Raw genomic sequence first — 24390 nt, 5'->3', positions numbered from 1 at the left:
AAAATTAATTATTCTTATCATTACTGTATGCTTTTCTTAACCCTAACCCCTAAACTTAACCCATTTTCTTTCAGGGGGAGGACCCCTATTACCCACCCACCCCCTGTTCACCGTGGTTGCATTCTGGCAGAAACACTGCTTGCTACTAATGGAAAAATGTAGCAGATTTCATTTCTAAGACTATATACATCAAAACACCCAAATATCTTGATAATCCATAGGTAATAAATCAACGTGCTCTAGTGGTGTTGTTAAACAAAACAAAGTTTAACTTTAACTTTTTGCAGGTTCAAGTACTGTACACAGTTTAAAACTAAAAAAAACTACTTTTATTTTCAGATACTCCAGGCAAACCTAATGTAACGAGTTTGGGACCTGCGGTTGTCCATCACAATGTGACCTTGGCCTGTTCTGCAAGGTCACGCAGTGCGCCTGAAGGTCATGGACTGAAGATGAGTTACCACTGGAAGATGGACGGAGAGCTGATACAAGATGGCCGCTATTTCGTGCGTGGTGGAACTGTGTCCTTTGAGGTTTCAAGGAAACTTGATGGAAACCAGTTCAGTTGTTCCGCTGAGGAGGAAAAACTTGTTTCCGAGGAAAGCGACCCATTCGCTATCTCTGTGGAGTGTATGTAATTATGAACATGTTTTTTTAGTAAATACAGTGACCCATTCGCTATCTCCGTGGAATGTATGTAATTATGAACATGTTTGTTTTAGTAAATACAGCGACCCATTCGCTATCTCCGTGGAGTGTATGTAATTATGAACATGTTTTTTTTAGTAAATACAGTGACCCTTTTGCTATCTCCGTGGAGTGTATGTAATTATGAACATGTTTTTTTAGTAAATACAGGGACCCATTCGCTATCTCCGTGGAGTGTATGTAATTATGAACATGTTTTTTTAGTAAATACAGGGACCCATTCGCTATCTCCGTGGAGTGTGTAATTATGAACATGTTTTTTTAGTAAATACAGGGACCCATTCGCTATCTCCGTGGAGTGTATGTAATTATGAACATGTTTTTTTTTAATAAATACAGTGACCCATTCGCTATCTCCGTGGAGTGTATGTAATTATGAACATGTTTTTTTAGTAAATACAGGGACCCATTCGCTATCTCCGTGGAGTGTATGTAATTATGAACATGTTTTTTTGTTGTAAATACAGCGACCCATTTGCTATCTCCGTGGAGTGTATGTAATTATGAACATGTTTTTTTTAATAAATACAGTGACCCATTCGCTATCTCCGTGGAATGTAAGTAATTATGTACATGGTTTTTTAGTAAATACAGTGAAACCATTCGCTATCTCCGTGGAGTGTATGTAATTATGTACATGTTTTTTTAATAAATACAGTGAAACCATTCGCTATCTCCATGGAGTGTATGTAGTTATGAACATGTTGTTTTTAATAAATACAGTGAAACCATTCGCTATCTCCGTTGAGTGTATATAGTTATGAACATGTTTTTTTAGTAAATACAGTGAAACCATTCGCTATCTCCGTGGAGTGTATGTAATTATCTACATGTTTTTTTAATAAATACAGTGAAACCATTCGCTATCTCCGTGGAGTGTATGTAGTTATGAACATGTTGTTTTTAATAAATACAGTGAAACCATTCGCTATCTCCGTTGAGTGTATGTAGTTATGTACATGTTTTTTTAGTAAATACAGTGAAACCATTCGCTATCTCCGTGGAGTGTATGTAATTATGAGTGTATGTAGAGTTATGTAGTTATGAACATGTTTTTTTAGTAAATACAGTGAAACCATTCGCTATCTCCGTAGAGTGTATGTAGTTATGAACATGTTTGTTTAGTAAATACAGTGAAACCATTCGCTATCTCCGTGGAGTGTATGTAATTATGAACATGTTTTTTTAGTAAATACAGTGAAACCTGTCTAAACCGGATCACGCTGGAAACTAAAGGCATATTTATTTGATTTAGACATGAAGGAAGGAGATGTTTTATTTAACGACACACTCAATGCATTTCATTTATGGTTATATGACGTCAGACATATGGTTACGGACCACACAGATCTTGAGGGTGTGTGTGCCCCAGGACAGCGTGCTTGAACCTTAATTGGATATAAGCATGAAAATAAGTTGAAAGAAGGAAGGAAGCTCTGATTTTACATTGACCTTCCTTTAAGTTTAATCTTGTTGTTTCAGACAAACCGAGAAAGATACGATTTGAGCCCGACAGCAATGTCCGAGTCGTTGCCGTTGGCAAAGTGCTGGATGTGTTGTGTACCGCAGACTGCCGTCCTCGGTGCAGGTTGTCGTGGGTGAATCGCCAGACGAAGCGGGAAGTGGCCGGTGTGAATGACACCATGTTCAAGTTAGAGAGCGTGACGCGCAGCGACCACGGAAACTACACTTGTACCGTGCAGAACCAGCATGGAAAGAGATCGAGAAATCTGTTTGTTGACGTACATTGTGAGTGAAACGCGCACACACACACACACACCACACACCACAGGGCTAGCCCTGGGTTCCAATTTGGGTTCGCCAAAAATTTCGCCAGTCGTTAAATTCTTTCACCAATTTGAAAATGTTTTCGCCAAATATATTTCCTTTTTCATGCTTTGTGACACATTCCTTCTTCGTTGTACCACATCGTTCTGTAAATGTATTGTAAACCAGGGCTTGTTTACAAAGGTCACAAAACATCAATTTACTGGAAGCATCGTAGTTCAGCCATGTTCTGCCAAATTTCCAGCTTTGTTGAAATTTTCTGTTTTCAGTAGGCCTATTAATTTTTTACATTTGGTGTTTCAATCACTGGGGTGTCTACATTTTCTTTGGATGATGAAGCTAAATTTGGACAGGACCCAACAAACCCAAATGATGATAACTTTGGTACTTTGGCACCACTTTCATTCCGATCATTAATTTTTCGTTTCCCCATAATTTAGACGCATTGAGTGTGAAATGTGAATAAAAATATTGTTCCTGTCGTTTATATACGTAACACGTCTAATGAGGCTTCATATGGCCTCCTAAATTGGTAGCAAGTACTTGTTTTAGCACAAGAGATATATTAATGAATTTTCTTTTGAAAGCAAAGATAACATAAATCCTAAGCTCTAATCACCGATTTATTTGTTTGATGTATGGACAGTGGTAATCAGTTCGGATTAACGCAGTGATAACACTGCCAGCAACTGGCCGTATTTACAATCTGATATTAAACACTATTATTCTTTTTGTTTTTTGTCTTACTCATTGTAGAAAATAAAAATAAACGCAAAGAACATGTCTTTTACATGTTTACTGCAAACAAAACACCGGCATCTATTGCAATCTGAAAATAGGTAGAAAGCGACAACTTGCTCCGAGCATTCTATTTCTAACAGTGAGGCTTATTAGGATAAAGTTTATTAACAAATATAACACAAACAATTTATAATTGCTGACCAAGTGTATTTGAAATAATATTTATATACAATTTATACCAGTAACATTAAAGATAGTTGAATAATATTTGTAGAACGGTGGAACGCATGTGTACATTTTCTACTTGCACCCCCACATTCCAGAAATGAATTGGGCCGTGCGACCTAACCTACATTAAACGAAAGCTTTCTGAGGTAAAAGAAAACTTTAGATATTATTTTGGGTAAAACACATTTTATATAATAATTTAATATTTTATCATTAAAACTGTGTATTCTAATTTTGAGTATTAGATCGATATTTGCTTGTTTCCGAAAATAGAGTGAAAACCAGCCACGTGCTCAAATTTGGTATGAACCGGAACACTAAAAAAAATCGGTTGAAAGTTATAAACAAAAAATTATACGGTAAAAGAAAGTCTTTCACCAAATTTTTTTGTTTTTTTTGCCATTGGCGCCTTTGTCGAACGACAGCGCGAGCCCTGCACCAGCTCATATAATAATCTCTATTTTCTGCCAGAAAGAAATATTTGGGTATGGAGCTATGGAATTGAATGCAACCACAGTTAACAGGGGGTATGGGGGACCTCAAAGTCCCACTCGTCTGTGAAAATCACACATACATTGTACTGTAGCCCTCTATATTGTGACCAAATCAGTCGCATATGCAGTGTTTTTGTCAGAAAGAAATTTTTGGTTACGGTGCTATGGAATTGAAAGAAAGAAAGCAATGTTTTATTTAACGACACACTCAACACATTTTATTTACGGTTATATGGCCAGTACCTACCAGCCTGTAGACCGATGGCCTAACCACTATGCCACCGAGGCCGGTCTATGGAATTGAATGCCACCACAGTCAACAGGGGGTATGGGGGACCTCCCCCAGAAAGAAAATGGGTTAAGTTTAGGGTTAAGGTTTAAGAAAATCGTACAGCAATGATAAGAGTGATTAATTTTGTCAGAAGGTTAATTTAAAAAAGAAAAATCTGTCAATATGTATTCACATCCATGAATACAAAAGTGAAAATGCAGAAAGAAAGAACAGTATTTACTATTAATCTGACTGATCATGGGTGTGTCCATCGTCTAGTCCAGAATCACGTTCTTTTTAAGAAACATGCTATCCTGTCTGTGGGAAAGTGCATATAAAAAATCCCTTGCTGTTTTAGGAAAAATGTAGCTGTTTTCCTCTAACGACTACGGGTCAGATTTACCAAATATTTGACATCCAATAGCTGATGATTAACAGGGCTCGAAACTCGCCCAAAAATATAGTGGCCAAAAAAATAATAATGTATGTTGGCAAATTAAGGTAATCGAACCATGAACCACAAGCAAGATTTTAAGGTGGAATAAATCATTGCAATACAAATATTAATAGTGGCTCATACATACATGTATTGTGACGACCCTGGATTAGAGGGTGTCCTTGTAAATGGCCATAACCACTAACTACATGTATGAAGGCAAAATTGATCACCAACAAGATTAAAATTCAACAATATTTATTTAACAATAACCTCAAATTACATTCGCAGTTGAACTGTATGTTCACTGATTCATTTAGTAATAAAATGCAAATAAATAATGAAATAAATATGACTAAGTTACTTTCAGGCTATGAAATATACCACAATTCTTAAATTACTTTAAAAGACTGAGTCTTATTCACCTGAGACAGGTAAATTGCTCAATAATAATTATTCCTAATATACTAAGTCTCCAACGTTATGATATACATAGACTTAATTTTGGACCAAGAACATCAATATCAGCAAGGATATACACTTTAAATACTTTGTCTGGGTACACAGACCTACTTCCACTACATAGGCATCTCTCTATCTCAATCCCTCTCTATATAATATGCATTAAAGTTTGCCACATAAAAACCACAACACCCGGGGCATACACCTTTTCTGTGTAATGGGTGCTGTCTATCTCCCTAAATTCTATGAATAATACCCTTTAATCTTTATTAATTATCTAATCATTAAGGTTGTGAGTTTGGTCTCTACAAGTTATCCCAATAACATACACATATGTAAAACCCGTGTAATTTAGTATTCTGTTAATAAACCCAACCCACCTATCGGGGCGAACGATTGACCGAAACTCACAAATCATTGCGGGATTCATATTTATACCCCCGCCAAAATCCATCAATACTGGTTAATATCCAGCACTGCAGAATTGTGCATTCCGCAGAGCGAGTATGCATTCTGCAAAGCGGGGTAAAATCCAGCAGTGCGGGGTACAATCCTGCATTGCAGAATTTGTAAATCCCGCAATGCGGGTTAGAAAACCAATGACGTCATTTACTACTGGCTAACGTCATTAGGCCCTACAGGCCTTTATACCATAATTACTATGCTATAATGGGAACGAAATAAATACAATTAGGCATATATATACAAATAAATATAAGTTCCATATCCGTTTCAACTTAGATATAAGTTACATTAGTAATATCTGAAATTACTAATATTTACCTAACTCACACAGTGTGACAGACGTCAAAACTAGCAATGACAAAAACCCGGAAGTAACTCTCAAAAATCCAGAACGAGGCTCGTACAAAAGCATGGCTTCGATCTTTTTACATTTGCGGCTGAATAAAAATGCCAATTTAACAACTTAATAACACTTGATACGGTAAGTTATCTGTGACTGCTGATAATATAAACACTAATGATTAAGTGTATAAATGTTATACGATAAACAAGGCCTTGTTTTATTGACCCGGCGCATAGAATTGCGCTGCTCATTGTAAACAAATATAGAGTACGATGCATGTTGGCGCTAAAACAAAACGAACTTGAATTATAGCTTAATAATTTATAGAAAATAATTTACTGGCAATACCGTAATCCCAGATTCTCACAGTATATGTTATAACTCTAAAGAAGATCGCCCAGATAATATTATTACTAATGCCATTATTTTTTAATTTTAAAGTCTCCCAAGCGGGACATGGTCACATTTGGCGACCTGGCCACAGCCCGTTTCGAGCCCTGGAATAATTAACCCATGTGCTCCAATGGTGTCGTTAAACAACATAAACTTTACTTTTTTAAGGAACACTAACACGTCCACATTTTCACCGGAAAGTGCTGATTTTTATGCTGTTACCAATCCCCAGCAGTGCTGAATACGTGCTCGCTTGGCACCCTTGTTGCTGGGATGCATAAGAACAGGGCTCGAACTTAACAGCAGCACCGACGACGATTGCCATCGTTGAGATATAAATTGCCATAGGTAGAGAGCATCACCAACAACATTTTTGTGCCATCAGTGAAGCTCCTCAGCAAAGGCAAAATATATACACCTGGTGTACGTACATTAACTGTCAATATTTAACAGTCACATGTTTGAATTGTCTACATACAACAAAATATATACACCTGGTGTACGTACATTAACTGTCAATATTTAACAGTCGCACGTTTGAAATGTCTATATGCAACAGAATAACCTTTCAGTCATGTTTATTTGCCGTTGGTCGACCGTTTCACTCATGGCAGTTATTAAAAAAAATTGCAGTGGGAGACAAATTCTTAAGTTCGAGCCGTGTAAATCTGTATCCTAACCTGACGCGAGGGATGCAAGCGATTATTTTAGAAATCATTGATGTCAAACGCTGTATCCTAACCTGACGCGAGGGATGCAAGCTATTATTTTAGAAATCATTGATGTCAAACGCTGTATCCTAACCGCATGCGTACACCGCGACAGATAAATATGTCGCGTTGCTTGCGTCTGGTTAGGATACAGCTTACGGCTTACATGTGGATAAAACCCTACTACACATGGTGTCACATCCATGCAAGAGGTTAGTTGGGTTCTCTGCTTTAAATCTTATTAGTTCATCCTCAATTATTTGAATTTTGTCTCTAGCTGAACCGAATACACGAACTGTGAGAGTCACGCGGGTAAGCATATTTTGTTAGTGTATGCAATATAACTTCAATATGCAAGCTGAAGCATTTAAATAGCTCATTAAAGCAAATTAAACCTAAAATTCACACACTAACACAATATGCTTGTCCGTGACTCACTGTGTATTTGGTTCAGCTAGTGACAAATACGAATACATCCATGATACAGATCGCCGTTCAGTGCACCGACCATCCATCCATCCATCCTTTCATCCATCCATCCATCCATCCATCCATCCATCCATCATCCATCCATCCATCCATCCATCCATCCATCCATCCTTTCATCCATCCATCCATCCATCCATCCAACCATCCATCCATCCATCCATCCATCCATTCATCCATCCTTTCATCCATCCTTTCATCCATCCATCCTTTCATCCATCCATACATCCATACATCTATCCTTCCATCCACCCATCCATCCACCCACACACACACACACATCCACCCATCCATCCACACATACACACACATGCACCCACCCATCCATACACACACCCATCCACCTATCCATCCATTCATCCGCCCACCCATCCATCCATCCACTTATCCATCCATTCACAAGCATTCCTCTTTTCTTTCTGTTTCCCCAGATAACCCCATTATCAGCGATGTCGGTCTTCGGAACAACAAGACCGACTCCCTGAAGGAGGTGAAAGAAAACGACTCCGTGACGATCCAGTGTATTGTGGACAGCCACCCCAGTCCTGTTGTCAAGTGGTACACAGACTCGGAGCTGTTCCGAACTGATGACATGTCCAGTAAAACGCCGCTTGTCTTAGTTAAGAGGAGATAACCCAGCACGAGTACTCGAGCCAGTACGAGATCGGACGGGCGAAGTGCTCCGATTACGGAACGTATTACTGCCAGTCCGACAACGGGATCGGTAATCCGGTCAATGGATTGACCTGGCAGCTCACTGTTTATTGTAAGTTCAGCACGTTAAAACCCTTGACTCTGACATTAATGGAGGGTGGGGGGAGCAAATTGCTTTCATTTTAATTTCAAGAGGGGCGGGTCGTAGCCCTGTGGTAAAGTGTCCACTTGATACGCGGTTTGTCTGAGATCGATCCCCGTTGGTGGGCCCATTGTAAGTTCAGCACGTTAAAACCAAGGTCCATGCAGACATTAATGAGGTTGGGGGGGGGGGGGGGGGTCAGCGTGGTTTCGTTTTAATTTCGAGAGAGGCTGGGCATAGTCCAGTAGTAAAATGCTCGCCTGATGCGCGGTCAGTCTGGGATCGATCCCCGTGGGTCCATTAGGTTAATTTCCGTTCCAGCCTGTGCCCCACGACTGGCATATCAAAGGCCATGGTATGTGCTTATCTGTCTGTGGAATGGTGCATATAAAAGATCCCTAGCTACTAATGGAAAATATAGCGGGTTTCCTCTCCAAGACTTTATGCCAGAATTACCTAATGTTTGACATCCAATAGCTGATGATTAATAAATCAGTGTACTCTTGTGATGTCGTTACACAAAACAAACTTTAACTTTGGAACATCCCATCATTTCTCGTTCCAGTCAGTGCATTACAACTGATATAGCAACGGCCGTGGTATGTGCTATCCTGTCTGGGATGGTGCATATGAAAGATCCCTTGCTACTCGTGGAAAAGTGTAGTGAATTTCCTCTCTATGTGTCAGAATTACCAAATGTTTGACATCCAACAGCCGATGATTAATAAATCAGACTGAGTTTTCTCTAGTAGTGTCGTTAAACAATTCTAACATTAACTTTTAACTTTTGGAACATCCCATCTGGGTTTTGGGTACAGTGCATGGTCAAAGTCAGACATTGTATCCATCACAAGCGTGCTTGAACATGTATTTGATATAACCACATTGATTTCCAACATTTGACCTGATGTTCTGTTGTGGGCATACATACATTCATGTACAATGTACATACATGTACATACCAGATAGTCCAGCCCATCCTACAAAATATTTTTTATTTTTGTGAATAATTTCAGTTTGGATTGACGTAAAAAGAAATGTAAAGTAGTTTGTAAACAACCAAACATAACAACTATTTTTGTGTGAAATTTAGAAAAGAATCAACTCGGAAATAGTAAAGCTTATAGTAAATTCCATAGTATGGAAAAAGGCGTTCCCTGTTGGAAGGACTCTAGGTCAAAATTACTTTGAATATGCTTACATTCCTTTCTTTTTTTCCCACTTTATCATTTCAGGCGCTCCACGACTAAGTTCAAGGTCAAGTTTCGCCCACACTTTTGGCAAGCAAAATGGAAAGCCGTTGACTGTGAATCTGGAAATCGAGTTGTATCCTCTCCATGACAACTATCTCTTGTACCAAGTCATCCACGGTGAGAGGCGGGAATCAGCCAACGTTGTCGTCACTCCGATCAACAGCGACACTGTCTACCTTCATACCTACGAGCTGATGTTTTTAGTTGACGTGAGGCTTGGTGTTGAGTCGTATAGCTTTATGGTGGAAAACAGTGAAGGCACAACTTTCATTGACTTCAATGTCACTCTCATAGGTAAGAGTATGTCATCTTTTTGGGGGTGTTTATTTTTAGTCCTCTATTGGTCGTACCCGTAGGGCATTTTCTTGGTGATATTCCCATTTTTGAAAGAATTATGGCCCTTGAATTTAGGAGATATGAAAAAACAAATTTCCAGACTTTTCTTTTGGCAATGTAGCTTTATCACGTACTGTAACAAGAAAGAAAGACATGGTTTATTTAACGACGCACTCAACACATTTTATTTACTGTTATAAGGCATCAGACATATGGTTAAGGACCACACAGATATTGAGAGAGGAAACCCGCTGTCGGCACTTCATAGGCTACTCTTTCCGATTAGCAGCAAGGGAATTTTTATATGCACCATCCCACAGACAGGGTAGTACATACCACAATCTTTGATATACCAGTCGTGGTGCACTGGCTGGAACGAAAAATAGCCCAATGGACCCACCGACGGGTACTGTAACGGATCCTGTTTGACTTTATGGCAATTTACAATTTTTACACAGAGTTATGGCCATTGAATTTAGAAGATACGAAAATTAGTTGGGCCTGGTAGGGGATGTGTATTGCTTTGGCAATACTCTCAAAATGTTTATTATTCCGATTCCTGACATTGTTTTGTATAAGAATTAGTTCGCAAAACATACAATAAAAAATGTCTGACGTAAACCCCAATTGTTTTTTCTTCTTCTCTTTTTCTGCAGGTCCGCCATTAACCCCGACAGAGTTTCTCGTGGAGCCTGGAACCGACTTTATCACTCTGTACTGGGTTCCTGGCTACTACGGCGGGTTTCCGCAGAGTTTTGTTGTCGCATACAAGACGGAGGACGAGTCGGAATGGAAAACTAAAAACCTCGAACTTGACCCGATCGACGGGGAGGGAAGAAACATGACAGCCGTGGTGCGTGGGTTTCTGTCAGCAACAGACTACTATCTACAGCTGTACGCGATCAATGTCAAAGGTCGGAGTGGAAACACTGAGGTCATCAGAGTCATGACCTGTAAGTATACAGGGTTTTGTTCTTGTTTAACGACACCACTAGAGCACATTGAATAATTAATCATTGGCTGTTGGATGTCAAACATTTGATTATTCTGACACAGGTCTTCAGTTAAAGTTTGTTTTGTTTAACGACACCACTAGAGCACATTGATTAATTAATCATCGGATACTGGATATCGATAATGTTGTAATTCTGACACAGGTCTTCAGTGTAATTCTGAACAGCGTCTTCAGTTAAAGTTTGTTTTGTTTAACACCACTGACACAGGTCTTCAGTTAAAGTTTGTTTTGTTTAACGACACCACTAGAGCACATTGATTAATTAATCATCGGATACTGGATATCGATAATGTTGTAATTCTAACATAGGTCTTCACTTAGTTGTTTTGTTTAACGACACCACTAGAGCACATTGATTAATTAATCATCGGATACTGGATATCGATAATGTTGTAATTCTAACATAGGTCTTCAGTTAGTTGTTTTGTTTAACGACACCACTAGAGCACATATAATGTTGTAATTCTAACATAGGTCTTCAGTTAGTTGTTTTGTTTAACGACACCACTAGAGCACATTGATTAATTAATCATCGGATACGGATATCGATTCGACACCACTAACAATGTTGTAATTCTAACATAGGTCTTCAGTTAGTTGTTTTGTTTAACGACACCACTAGAGCACATTAGAGCACATTGATTAATTAATCATCGGATACTGGATATCGATAATGTTGTAATTCTAACATAGGTCTTCAGTTAGTTGTTTTGTTTAACGACACCACTAGAGCACATTGATTAATTAATCATCGGATACTGGATATCGATAATGTTGTAATTCTAACATAGGTCTTCAGTTAGTTGTTTTGTTTAACGACACCACTAGAGCACATTGATTAATTAATCATCGGATACTGGATATCGATAATGTTGTAATTCTAACATGGGTCTTCAGATTAGTACTGGATTCGATAATGTTGTAATTAACATAGGTCTTCACAGTTGTTTTGTTTAACGACACCACCAGAGCACATTGATTAATTAATCATCGAGCGCATTGATTAATTAATCATCGGATACTGGATATCGATAATGTTGTAATTCTAACATAGGTCTTCACTTAGTTGTTTTGTTTAACGACACCACTAGAGCGCATTGATTAATTAATCATCGGATACTGGATATCGATAATGTTGTAATTCTAACATAGGTCTTCAGTTAGTTGTTTTGTTTAACGACACCACTAGAGCACATTGATTAATTAATCATCGGATACTGGATATCGATAATGTTGTAATTCTAACATAGGTCTTCAGTTAGTTGTTTTGTTTAACGACACCACTAGAGCACATTGATTAATTAATCATCGGATACTGGATATCGATAATGTTGTAATTCTAACATAGGTCTTCAGTTAGTTGTTTTGTTTAACGACACCACTAGAGCACATTGATTAATTAATCATCGGATACTGGATATCGATAATGTTGTAATTCTGACACAGGTCTTCAGTTAAAGTTTGTTTTGTTTAACGACACCACTAGAGCACATTGATTAATTAATCATCGGATACTGGATATCGATAATGTTGTAATTCTAACATAGGTCTTCACTTAGTTGTTTTGTTTAACGACACCACTAGAGCACATTGATTAATTAATCATCGGATACTGGATATCGATAATGTTGTAATTCTAACATGGTCTTCATATCGATAGAGCACATTGTTGTAATTCTAACATAGGTCTTCAGTTAGTTGTTTTGTTTAACGACACCACTAGAGCACATTGATTAATTAATCATCGGATACTGGATATCGATAATGTTGTAATTCTAACATAGGTCTTCAGTTAGTTGTTTTGTTTAACGACACCACTAGAGCACATTGATTAGTCATCGCCTATTGTATGTTGAACATTTGGTAATTCTGACACAGAGTCTTAGAGAGGAAACCCGCTACATTTGAATATGACTACAAATACACTGGATATATACATGTACATGTAGGTATTCTAAAGTTAAATGGTTGTTTTTGTTTAATGACACCACTAGAGCACATTGATTAATTAATCATCAGCTAATAATTAAATTTCCGTTACATTCCTTACAATATAACGTCATCCCATTGGTCCAGCCTTAGCTATACGGGAGTTTGTTCATTTCTTGATGAACGTAAAAATTACGTTGGGTAACGTCATACCTGATGACGTCATTTTATATTGGTAATTTGTCTTACTGAGCGATATTGTTCATTTCTCGATGAACGTAAAAATTACGTTGGCTAACGTCATACCTGATGACGTCATTTTATATTGGTAATTTGTCTTACTGAGCGATATTGTTCATTTCTCGATGAACGTAAAAATTACGTTGGCTAACGTCATACCTGATGACGTCATTTTATATTGGTAATTTGTCTTACTGAGCGATATTGTTCATTTCTCGATGAACGTAAAAATTACGTTGGCTAACGTCATACCTGATGACGTCATTTTATATTGGTAATTTGTCTTACTGAGCGTTATTGTTTTAATCAAAAGAATAATTCAAAATAAATTATGAACTTTTAATGTTATTATTAGTAAGTATGTTTCAAAATTAATTATACGTATTGTCTGTTATTTCTTTTGTGTGCATCTGGGTATGAACAAAAACAATCATCTGCAAACTTATTTTAGGAATTAAAATGAAATTTAATCTAGTATAAATATTAGAATGATCAGAAACACGTTTAATATACAGCCACTAATATTTTATGCAGAAAAATATATTTGATATGTAATTACAGTCGTTAAAAGTCTCTGTTAGTCGATAACATCTTAAAAATTGCAGCAAACTCAGAAATGTCCAGGCTTTAACGTAGAAGTGGATGTCTAACATTTGGTAATTCTGACATACATGTACATGTTATCTTGGAGGAAGCTTTCGCTATCGTTTAATCTCAAGCTTAGATCTCACTACACAGATGTCATCTGCCATTGAAACCCATGTTAAATTGCCCAACTTCAAATAAAGATTGCCAATAGAATGGGTTCATGTTGGCACTAACAACATACACCATTGTGAACATACGTTATGTAAGCATTTATTTTCACTCCAAAATTGAGAACATTTCCGTCTCAGTCTTTTGCTATATGACCGCATCTGGCTGTAATACCAATCCGAACAGGTGGTTCATTAACCGATTCACTCCGGTTGTCTCTTGCGCTATACACCCATGGCCCAAAAGGTCAATTCACAATATTACAAAATAACATGGGCAAAATACAGCCAGAAGGCTTACCATTAAACATACTTATTGTTTTAATTCTTCTCCAATTCCTAGAAGTGAATATGTGAACCACAACATATGTAACAATTAGGAACTATAGTGGACCATGATCAATGAACTCTCACCCGGAAGTGATCTGTGTAGTGAGACCTTAATACAACTTGTTTTTGTAAACTGTAATTCCAGTCAGCCATTACACAATATTGAAATGACTTAGGAATATGTGACGCAGTGTCTTTTTGAATGGAAATGGCGTCAAATCTGAATGACGTCATTTTGGATATCCTTACATAAAAAATAAACTAGTGCTTAATGTTTTTTGTTTTCTAAATGCTAGACAGCTTTCAGTATAAAGTTGCTATTGAAATGTTTTTGAATGATGACTATGAATGCACTCGTCAATTTTGGAGTGTCATCTTAGTAAATTTGCTAAAATGTCAGTAAACATAGTGCTCTGACCTCGATTATTTTTACATCTAATTTGCAAAGTTATCAAATTCTTAAAGTATGTGATCTGAAAAATATCACATACTTTGATTGCACTTAAAATGCTGGGTATTACACTGATGTAGTAGTGATGGTATAAAGTGCTCCTACTGGCAGTAGCTAGTGGGAATTTCCCTATTAGCTCAGTTGGTAGAGCGCTGGACTCTCGCAGTGAGAGTCTGTGCTTCCAATCCCCACAGTGGAGGTTGATTTTTATCTGTTACGCTGATAATATATAATAGTTTACACTTTGCTTGCAGTGCCTGCACCTGCTTCCGAGGCTAGTGCTGGGATGGTAGCCGGGATAATTATCGCTGTCATCATCATCATCATTATCATTGTCATCATCATCATCGTGCTTTTCATCAGGAGAAAACAGCAGAAGAAAGGTAAACGTTTCAGAGTTTGGCATAGAGAATAACAGTATTAACATAATTAATATATACATGTGTAATATATGCATAGAGAATAACAGTATTAACATAATTAATATATACATGTGTAATATATGCATAGAGAATAACACTATTAACATAATTAATATATACATGTGTAATATATGCATAGAGAATAACAGTATTAACATAATTAATATATACATGTGTAATATATGCACAGAGAATAAAAGTATTTGTTATATAACATTTAGTGAAATATTTTAAAATATCAGTGAAATAAAAGTGTTACTAGTCACTCAGTGACTATACCACATTTTAGAGTGAACATTTCACTATTGCACTCAAAAATGTGTTATCGTCACTGTAGAAAGTGTTATCTTCACTGTAAGAAAGTGTTATCGTCACTGTAGAAAGTGTTATCTTCACTGTAAGAAAGTGTTATCGTCACTGTAGAAAGTGTTATCGTCACTGTAAGAAAGTGTTATCTTCACTGTAAGAAAGTGTTATCGTCACTGTAGAAAGTGTTATCGTCACTGTAGAAAGTGTTATCTTCACTGTAAGAAAGTGTTATCGTCACTGTAGAAAGTGTTATCGTCACTGTAAGAAAGTGTTATCGTCACTGTAGAAAGTGTTATCATCACTGTAGAAAGTGTTATCTTCACTGTAAGAAAGTGTTATCTTCACTGTAGAAAGTGTTATCTTCACTGTAAGAAAGTGTTATCATCACTGTAGAAAGTGTTATCTTCACTGTAAGAAAGTGTTATCGTCACTGTAGAAACTGTTATCGTCACTGTAGAAAGTGTTATCGTCACTGTAGAAAGTGTTATCGTCACTTATCGTCACTGTAGAAAGTGTTATCGTCACTGTAAGAAAGTGTTATCGTCACTGTAGAAAGTGTTATCGTCACTGTAGAAAGTGTTATCGTCACTGTAAGAAGTGTTATCGTCACTGTAGAAAGTGTTATCTTCACTGTAAGAAAGTGTTATCTTCACTGTAGAAAGTGTTATCGTCACTGTAAGAAAGTGTTATCGTCACTGTAGAAAGTGTTATCGTCACTGTAAGAAAGTGTTATCGTCACTGTACAAAGCGTTATCGTCACTGTAAGAAAGCATTATCGTCACTGTAGAAAGCGTTATCGTCACTGTACAAAGCATTATCGTCACTGTAAGAAAGCATTATCGTCACTGTAGAAAGCGTTATCGTCACTGTAGAAAGCGTTATCGTCACTTAAGAAAGCGTTATCGTCACTGTAGAAAGTGTTATCGTCACTGTAGAAAGCGTTATCGTCACTGTAGAAAGTGTTATCGTCACTAGAAAGTGTTATCTTCACTGTAGAAAGTGTTATCGTCACTGTAAGAAAGTGTTATCGTCACTGTAGAAAGTGTTATCGTCACTGTAGAAAGCGTTATCGTCACTGTACAAAGCGTTATCGTCACTGTAAGAAAGCATTATCGTCACTGTAGAAAGCGTTATCGTCACTGTAGAAAGCGTTATCGTCACTTAAGAAAGCGTTATCGTCACTGTAAGAAAGTGTTATCGTCACTGTAGAAAGTGTTATCGTCACTGTAGAAAGTGTTATCGTCACTGTAGAAAGCGTTATCGTCACTGTAGAAAATGTTATCTTCACTGTAAGAAAGTGTTATCGTCACTGTAGAAAGTGTTATCGTCACTGTAGAAAGCGTTATCGTCACTGTAGAAAGCATTATCGTCACTGTAGAAAGTGTTATCTTCATTGTAAGAAAGTGTTATCGTCACTGTAGAAAGTGTTATCGTCACTGTAGAAAGTGTTATCGTCACTGTAAGAAAGCGTTATCGTCACTGTAGAAAGCGTTATCGTCACTGTAAGAAAGTGTTATCGTCACTGTAGAAAGTGTTATCGTCACTGTAAGAAAGTGTTATCGTCACTGTAGAAAGTGTTATCGTCACTGTAGAAAGCGTTATCGTCACTGTAGAAAGCGTTATCGTCACTGTAGAAAGCGTTATCGTCACTGTAGAAAGTGTTATCGTCACTGTAAGAAAGCGTTATCGTCACTGTAGAAAGTGTTATCGTCACTGTAGAAAGTGTTATCGTCACTGTAGAAAGCGTTATCGTCACTGTAAGAAAGCGTTATCGTCACTGTAGAAAGCGTTATCGTCACTGTAAGAAAGCATTATCGTCACTGTAGAAAGTGTTATCGTCACTGTAGAAAGTGTTATCGTCACTGTAAGAAAGCTGAACTATTTTGCATGAAATATCCTTTATTAAAGGGACATTCCTGAGTTTGCTGCACTTTTTAAGGTTTTATCGACTAACAAAGACATTTTAACGATTGTAATTACATATCAAGTATTTTTTTCTCTATAATAAAATATTAGTGGCTGTATATTAAAAGTGTTTGTGATTGTTTTAATATTTGTACTACGTTAAATTGCATTTTATTTTGAGATTATTATTTTTTTCGTACCTACGAAATTATTTGAAGACAAAATCCAGTTTTGGCTTCTTACAAATATTAAGACGACCAGAAACACATTGAATATACAGACACTGATATTATAAAGCAGAAAATATATTTAATATGTAAGTTTAATCGTAGAACTATTTTATTAGTCGGAAACATCTTACAATGCAGCAAACTCAGGAATGTCCCTTTAACATAATTAATATATATTATGTTGTGGTCCAGGAAAACTGACTGGACCAGCTAGTGTTAAACCGGCCTCGGTGGTGTCGTGGTTAAGCCATCGGACATAAGGCTGGTAGGCACAGGGTTCGCGCTAGCCCAGTACCGGCTCCCACCCAGAGTGAGTTTTAATGACTCAATGGGTAGGTGAAAGACCACTGTACCCTTCTCTCTGTCACTAACCACTAACAATTAACAACTAACCCACTGTCCTGGACAGACAGTCCAGATAGCTGACGTGTGTACCCTCTGGCAGAAACCCTGCGTTGTAGTGGCCAGTGCACAGGAATCTTCAAACTTTGACCTGTGGATGTTATAAAATGCACCAATAGAAAGGTTATGTTTTTGCTGTCGATGTTGCCGGGTTTTTTTGTTGGTAATAACATGTTTTGTGTTAACTTGAATAACTTACAAAACTTTTTAATTTTTTCCAGAGTCAGATGTCGAGAGCACTGTAGAATATCAGTAAGTATATGACATATTCTGGTGTCTAAGCCGGACTTATTTCATTGTGTAATTATTGGAAATTCTGGTATGTGTACATGTATCTATGCCCAGGGTTTAAATACCAGTTTGTAATTTTTGGAGAAAATATTTTTTTGTGTTATATTTAAACCCCAGGCTTAAAGACAAAAAGTATAACATTCAAATTACTTGAAGGAAAAACCCCATTACTGTTGATTATTAATAATATTGATTTTCTTACACTTTAAGTGTATAGAAACACATTTAACAACAGTTTCCACAACATTAAATTTTAAGTCACAGACCCTAGTTTCAACCCATGAAAATTACCACTAAGTTTAGTTAATCTACAAAGCAGGGGCCTATTTCACTAAACATTGTAAGTTTACGTCTGCTAGTAGCAGTTACGCCGGTCATGTGTTAACACGTGTTTGGCGTCTATTTCACTAAACATTGTAAGTTTACGTCTGCTAGTAGCAGTTACGCCGGTCATGTGTTAACACGTGTTTGGCGTCTATTTCACTAAACATTGTAAGTTTACGTCTGTTAGTAGCAGTTACGCCGGTCATGTGTTAACACGTGTTTGGCGTCTATTTCACTAAACATTGTAAGTTTACGTCTGCTAGTAGCAGTTACGCCGGTCATGTGTTAACACGTGTTTGGCGTCTATTTCACTAAACATTGTAAGTTTACGTCTGCTAGTAGCAGTTACGCCGGTCATGTGTTAACACGTGTTTGGCGTCTATTTCACTAAACATTGTAAGTTTACGTCTGCTAGTAGCAGTTACGCCGGTCATGTGTTAACACGTGTTTGGCGTCTATTTCACTAAACATTGTAAGTTTACGTCTGCTAGTAGCAGTTACGCCGGTCATGTGTTAACACGTGTTTGGCGTCTATTTCACTAAACATTGTAAGTTTACGTCTGCTAGTAGCAGTTACGCCGGTCATGTGTTAACACGTGTTTGGCGTCTATTTCACTAAACATTGTAAGTTTACGTCTGCTAGTAGCAGTTACGCCGGTCATGTGTTAACACGTGTTTGGCGTCTATTTCACTAAACATTGTAAGTTTACGTCTGCTAGTAGCAGTTACACCGGTCATGTGTTAACACGTGTTTGGCGTCTATTTCACTAAACATTGTAAGTTTACGTCTGCTAGTAGCAGTTACACCGGTCATGTGTTAACACGTGTTTGGCGTCTATTTCACTAAACATTGTAAGTTTACGTCTGCTAGTAGCAGTTACACCGGTCATGTGTTAACACGTGTTTGGCGTCTATTTCACTAAACATTGTAAGTTTACGTCTGCTAGTAGCAGTTACACCGGTCATGTGTTAACACGTGTTTGGCGTCTATTTCACTAAACATTGTAAGTTTACGTCTGCTAGTAGCAGTTACACCGGTCATGTGTTAACACGTGTTTGGCGTCTATTTCACTAAACATTGTAAGTTTACGTCTGCTAGTAGCAGTTACACCGGTCATGTGTTAACACGTGTTTGGCGTCTATTTCACTAAACATTGTAAGTTTACGTCTGCTAGTAGCAGTTACACCGGTCATGTGTTAACACGTGTTTGGCGTCTATTTCACTAAACATTGTAAGTTTACGTCTGCTAGTAGCAGTTACACCGGTCATGTGTTAACACGTGTTTGGCGTCTATTTCACTAAACATTGTAAGTTTACGTCTGCTAGTAGCAGTTACACCGGTCATGTGTTAACACGTGTTTGGCGTCTATTTCACTAAACATTGTAAGTTTACGTCTGCTAGTAGCAGTTACACCGGTCATGTGTTAACACGTGTTTGGCGTCTATTTCACTAAACATTGTAAGTTTACGTCTGCTAGTAGCAGTTACACCGGTCATGTGTTAACACGTGTTTGGCGTCTATTTCACTAAACATTGTAAGTTTACGTCTGCTAGTAGCAGTTACACCGGTCATGTGTTAACACGTGTTTGGCGTCTATTTCACTAAACATTGTAAGTTTACGTCTGCTAGTAGCAGTTACACCGGTCATGTGTTAACACGTGTTTGGCGTCTATTTCACTAAACATTGTAAGTTTACGTCTGCTAGTAGCAGTTACACCGGTCATGTGTTAACACGTGTTTGGCGTCTATTTCACTAAACATTGTAAGTTTACGTCTGCTAGTAGCAGTTACACCGGTCATGTGTTAACACGTGTTTGGCGTCTATTTCACTAAACATTGTAAGTTTACGTCTGCTAGTAGCAGTTACACCGGTCATGTGTTAACACGTGTTTGGCGTCTATTTCACTAAACATTGTAAGTTTACGTCTGCTAGTAGCAGTTTCATCGGTCATGTGTTAACACGTGTTTGGCGTCTATTTCACTAAACATTGTAAGTTTACGTCTGCTAGTAGCAGTTACACCGGTCATGTGTTAACACGTGTTTGGCGTCTATTTCACTAAACATTGTAAGTTTACGTCTGCTAGTAGCAGTTACACCGGTCATGTGTTAACACGTGTTTGGCGTCTATTTCACTAAACATTGTAAGTTTACGTCTGCTAGTAGCAGTTACACCGGTCATGTGTTAACACGTGTTTGGCGTCTATTTCACTAAACATCGTAAGTTTACGTCTCCTAGTAGCAGTTATACCGGTCATGTGTTAACACGTGTTTGGCGTCTATTTCACTAAACATCGTAAGTTTACGTCTCCTAGTAGCAGTTACACCGGTCATGTGTTAACACGTGTTTGGCGTCTATTTCACTAAACATCGTAAGTTTACGTCTCCTAGTAGCAGTTACGCCGGTCATGTGTTAACACGTGTTTGGCGTCTATTTCACTAAACATCGTAAGTTTACGTCTCCTAGTAGCAGTTACGCCGGTCATGTGTTAACACGTGTTTGGCGTCTATTTCACTAAACATCGTAAGTTTACGTCTGCTAGTAGCAGTTACGCCGGTCATGTGTTAACACGTGTTTGGCGTCTATTTCACTAAACATCGTAAGTTTACGTCTGCTAGTAGCAGTTACGCCGGTCATGTGTTAACACGTGTTTGGCGTCTATTTCACTAAACATCGTAAGTTTACGTCTGCTAGTAGCAGTTACGCCGGTCATGTGTTAACACGTGTTTGGCGTCTATTTCACTAAACATCGTAAGTTTACGTCTGCTAGTAGCAGTTACGCCGGTCATGTGTTAACACGTGTTTGGCGTCTATTTCACTAAACATCGTAAGTTTACGTCTGCTAGTAGCAGTTACGCCGGTCATGTGTTAACACGTGTTTGGCGTCTATTTCACTAAACATCGTAAGTTTACGTCTGCTAGTAGCAGTTACGCCGGTCATGTGTTAACACGTGTTTGGCGTCTATTTCACTAAACATCGTAAGTTTACGTCTGCTAGTAGCAGTTACGCCGGTCATGTGTTAACACGTGTTTGGCGTCTATTTCACTAAACATCGTAAGTTTACGTCTGCTAGTAGCAGTTACGCCGGTCATGTGTTAACACGTGTTTGGCGTCTATTTCACTAAACATCGTAAGTTTACGTCTGCTAGTAGCAGTTACGCCGGTCATGTGTTAACACGTGTTTGGCGTCTATTTCACTAAACATTGTAAGTTTACGTCTCCTAGTAGCAGTTACGCCGGTCATGTGTTAACACGTGTTTGGCGTCTATTTCACTAAACATTGTAAGTTTACGTCTGTTAGTAGCAGTTACGCCGGTCATGTGTTAACACGTGTTTGGCGTCTATTTCACTAAACATTGTAAGTTTACGTCTGTTAGTAGCAGTTACGCCGGTCATGTGTTAACACGTGTTTGGCGTCTATTTCACTAAACATTGTAAGTTTACGTCTGTTAGTAGCAGTTACGCCGGTCATGTGTTAACACGTGTTTGGCGTCTATTTCACTAAACATTGTAAGTTTACGTCTGCAAGTAGCAGTTACGCCGGTCATGTGTTAACACGTGTTTGGCGTCTATTTCACTAAACATTGTAAGTTTACGTCTGCTAGTAGCAGTTACGCCGGTCATGTGTTAACACGTGTTTGGCGTCTATTTCACTAAACATTGTAAGTTTACGTCTGCTAGTAGCAGTTACGCCGGTCATGTGTTAACACGTGTTTGGCGTCTATTTCACTAAACATTGTAAGTTTACGTCTGCTAGTAGCAGTTACGCCGGTCATGTGTTAACACGTGTTTGGCGTCTATTTCACTAAACATTGTAAGTTTACGTCTGCAAGTAGCAGTTACGCCGGTCATGTGTTAACACGTGTTTGCCGTCTATTTCACTAAACATTGTAAGTTTACGTCTGCTAGTAGCAGTTACGCCGGTCATGTGTTAACACGTGTTTGCCGTCTATTTCACTAAACATTGTAAGTTTACGTCTGCTAGTAGCAGTTACGCCGGTCATGTGTTAACACGTGTTTGCCGTCTATTTCACTAAACATTGTAAGTTTACGTCTGCTAGTAGCAGTTACGCCGGTCATGTGTTAACACGTGTTTGGCGTCTATTTCACTAAACATTGTAAGTTTACGTCTGCTAGTAGCAGTTACGCCGGTCATGTGTTAACACGTGTTTGGCGTCTATTTCACTAAACATTGTAAGTTTACGTCTCCTAGTAGCAGTTACGCCGGTCATGTGTTAACACGTGTTTGGCGTCTATTTCACTAAACATTGTAAGTTTACGTCTGCTAGTAGCAGTTACGCCGGTCATGTGTTAACACGTGTTTGGCGTCTATTTCACTAAACATTGTAAGTTTACGTCTGCTAGTAGCAGTTACGCCGGTCATGTGTTAACACGTGTTTGGCGTCTATTTCACTAAACATTGTAAGTTTACGTCTGCTAGTAGCAGTTACGCCGGTCATGTGTTAACACGTGTTTGGCGTCTATTTCACTAAACATTGTAAGTTTACGTCTCCTAGTAGCAGTTACGCCGGTCATGTGTTAACACGTGTTTGGCGTCTATTTCACTAAACATTGTAAGTTTACGTCTGCTAGTAGCAGTTACGCCGGTCATGTGTTAACACGTGTTTGGCGTCTATTTCACTAAACATCGTAAGTTTACGTCTGCTAGTAGCAGTTACGCCGGTCATGTGTTAACACGTGTTTGGCGTCTATTTCACTAAACATCGTAAGTTTACGTCTGCTAGTAGCAGTTACGCCGGTCATGTGTTAACACGTGTTTGGCGTCTATTTCACTAAACATCGTAAGTTTACGTCTGCTAGTAGCAGTTACGCCGGTCATGTGTTAACACGTGTTTGGCGTCTATTTCACTAAACATCGTAAGTTTACGTCTGCTAGTAGCAGTTACGCCGGTCATGTGTTAACACGTGTTTGGCGTCTATTTCACTAAACATCGTAAGTTTACGTCTGCTAGTAGCAGTTACGCCGGTCATGTGTTAACACGTGTTTGGCGTCTATTTCACTAAACATCGTAAGTTTACGTCTGCTAGTAGCAGTTACGCCGGTCATGTGTTAACACGTGTTTGGCGTCTATTTCACTAAACATCGTAAGTTTACGTCTGCTAGTAGCAGTTACGCCGGTCATGTGTTAACACGTGTTTGGCGTCTATTTCACTAAACATCGTAAGTTTACGTCTGCTAGTAGCAGTTACGCCGGTCATGTGTTAACACGTGTTTGGCGTCTATTTCACTAAACATCGTAAGTTTACGTCTGCTAGTAGCAGTTACACCGGTCATGTGTTAACACGTGTTTGGCGTCTATTTCACTAAACATCGTAAGTTTACGTCTGCTAGTAGCAGTTACACCGGTCATGTGTTAACACGTGTTTGGCGTCTATTTCACTAAACATCGTAAGTTTACGTCTGCTAGTAGCAGTTACGCCGGTCATGTGTTAACACGTGTTTGGCGTCTATTTCACTAAACATCGTAAGTTTACGTCTGCTAGTAGCAGTTACGCCGGTCATGTGTTAACACGTGTTTGGCGTCTATTTCACTAAACATCGTAAGTTTACGTCTGCTAGTAGCAGTTACGCCGGTCATGTGTTAACACGTGTTTGGCGTCTATTTCACTAAACATCGTAAGTTTACGTCTGCTACTAGCAGTTACGCCGGTCATGTGTTAACACGTGTTTGGCGTCTATTTCACTAAACATCGTAAGTTTACGTCTGCTACTAGCAGTTACGCCGGTCATGTGTTAACACGTGTTTGGCGTCTATTTCACTAAACATCGTAAGTTTACGTCTGCTAGTAGCAGTTACACCGGTCATGTGTTAACACGTGTTTGGCGTCTATTTCACTAAACATCGTAAGTTTA

The 24390-nt window shown here is 38.4% G+C and overlaps 1 protein-coding gene across 1 annotated transcript in view; it reads left to right on the top strand.

The window, feature by feature from the left end:
• Nucleotides 1-24390, top strand: part of LOC121386615 (contactin-2-like) — a 39814-nt gene that overhangs the window by 3571 nt on the left and 11853 nt on the right. Inside the window, exons 3-10 of the mRNA XM_041517573.1 lie at nucleotides 340-630; nucleotides 2191-2457; nucleotides 7317-7351; nucleotides 8156-8291; nucleotides 9557-9868; nucleotides 10567-10863; nucleotides 14885-15013; nucleotides 18120-18150. Of these exons, the coding sequence (XP_041373507.1) occupies nucleotides 340-630; nucleotides 2191-2457; nucleotides 7317-7351; nucleotides 8156-8291; nucleotides 9557-9868; nucleotides 10567-10863; nucleotides 14885-15013; nucleotides 18120-18150 (1498 nt within the window). The remainder of the gene's footprint in view (nucleotides 1-339; nucleotides 631-2190; nucleotides 2458-7316; nucleotides 7352-8155; nucleotides 8292-9556; nucleotides 9869-10566; nucleotides 10864-14884; nucleotides 15014-18119; nucleotides 18151-24390) is intronic.

This window comes from Gigantopelta aegis, chromosome 12, assembly GCF_016097555.1.
Source record: "Gigantopelta aegis isolate Gae_Host chromosome 12, Gae_host_genome, whole genome shotgun sequence".
In the NCBI taxonomy this organism is placed as follows: Eukaryota; Metazoa; Mollusca; class Gastropoda; order Neomphalida; family Peltospiridae; genus Gigantopelta; species Gigantopelta aegis.
The sequence above is the reverse complement of the archived record's forward strand: the minus strand, read 5'-3'. Positions and strand labels throughout refer to the sequence as shown.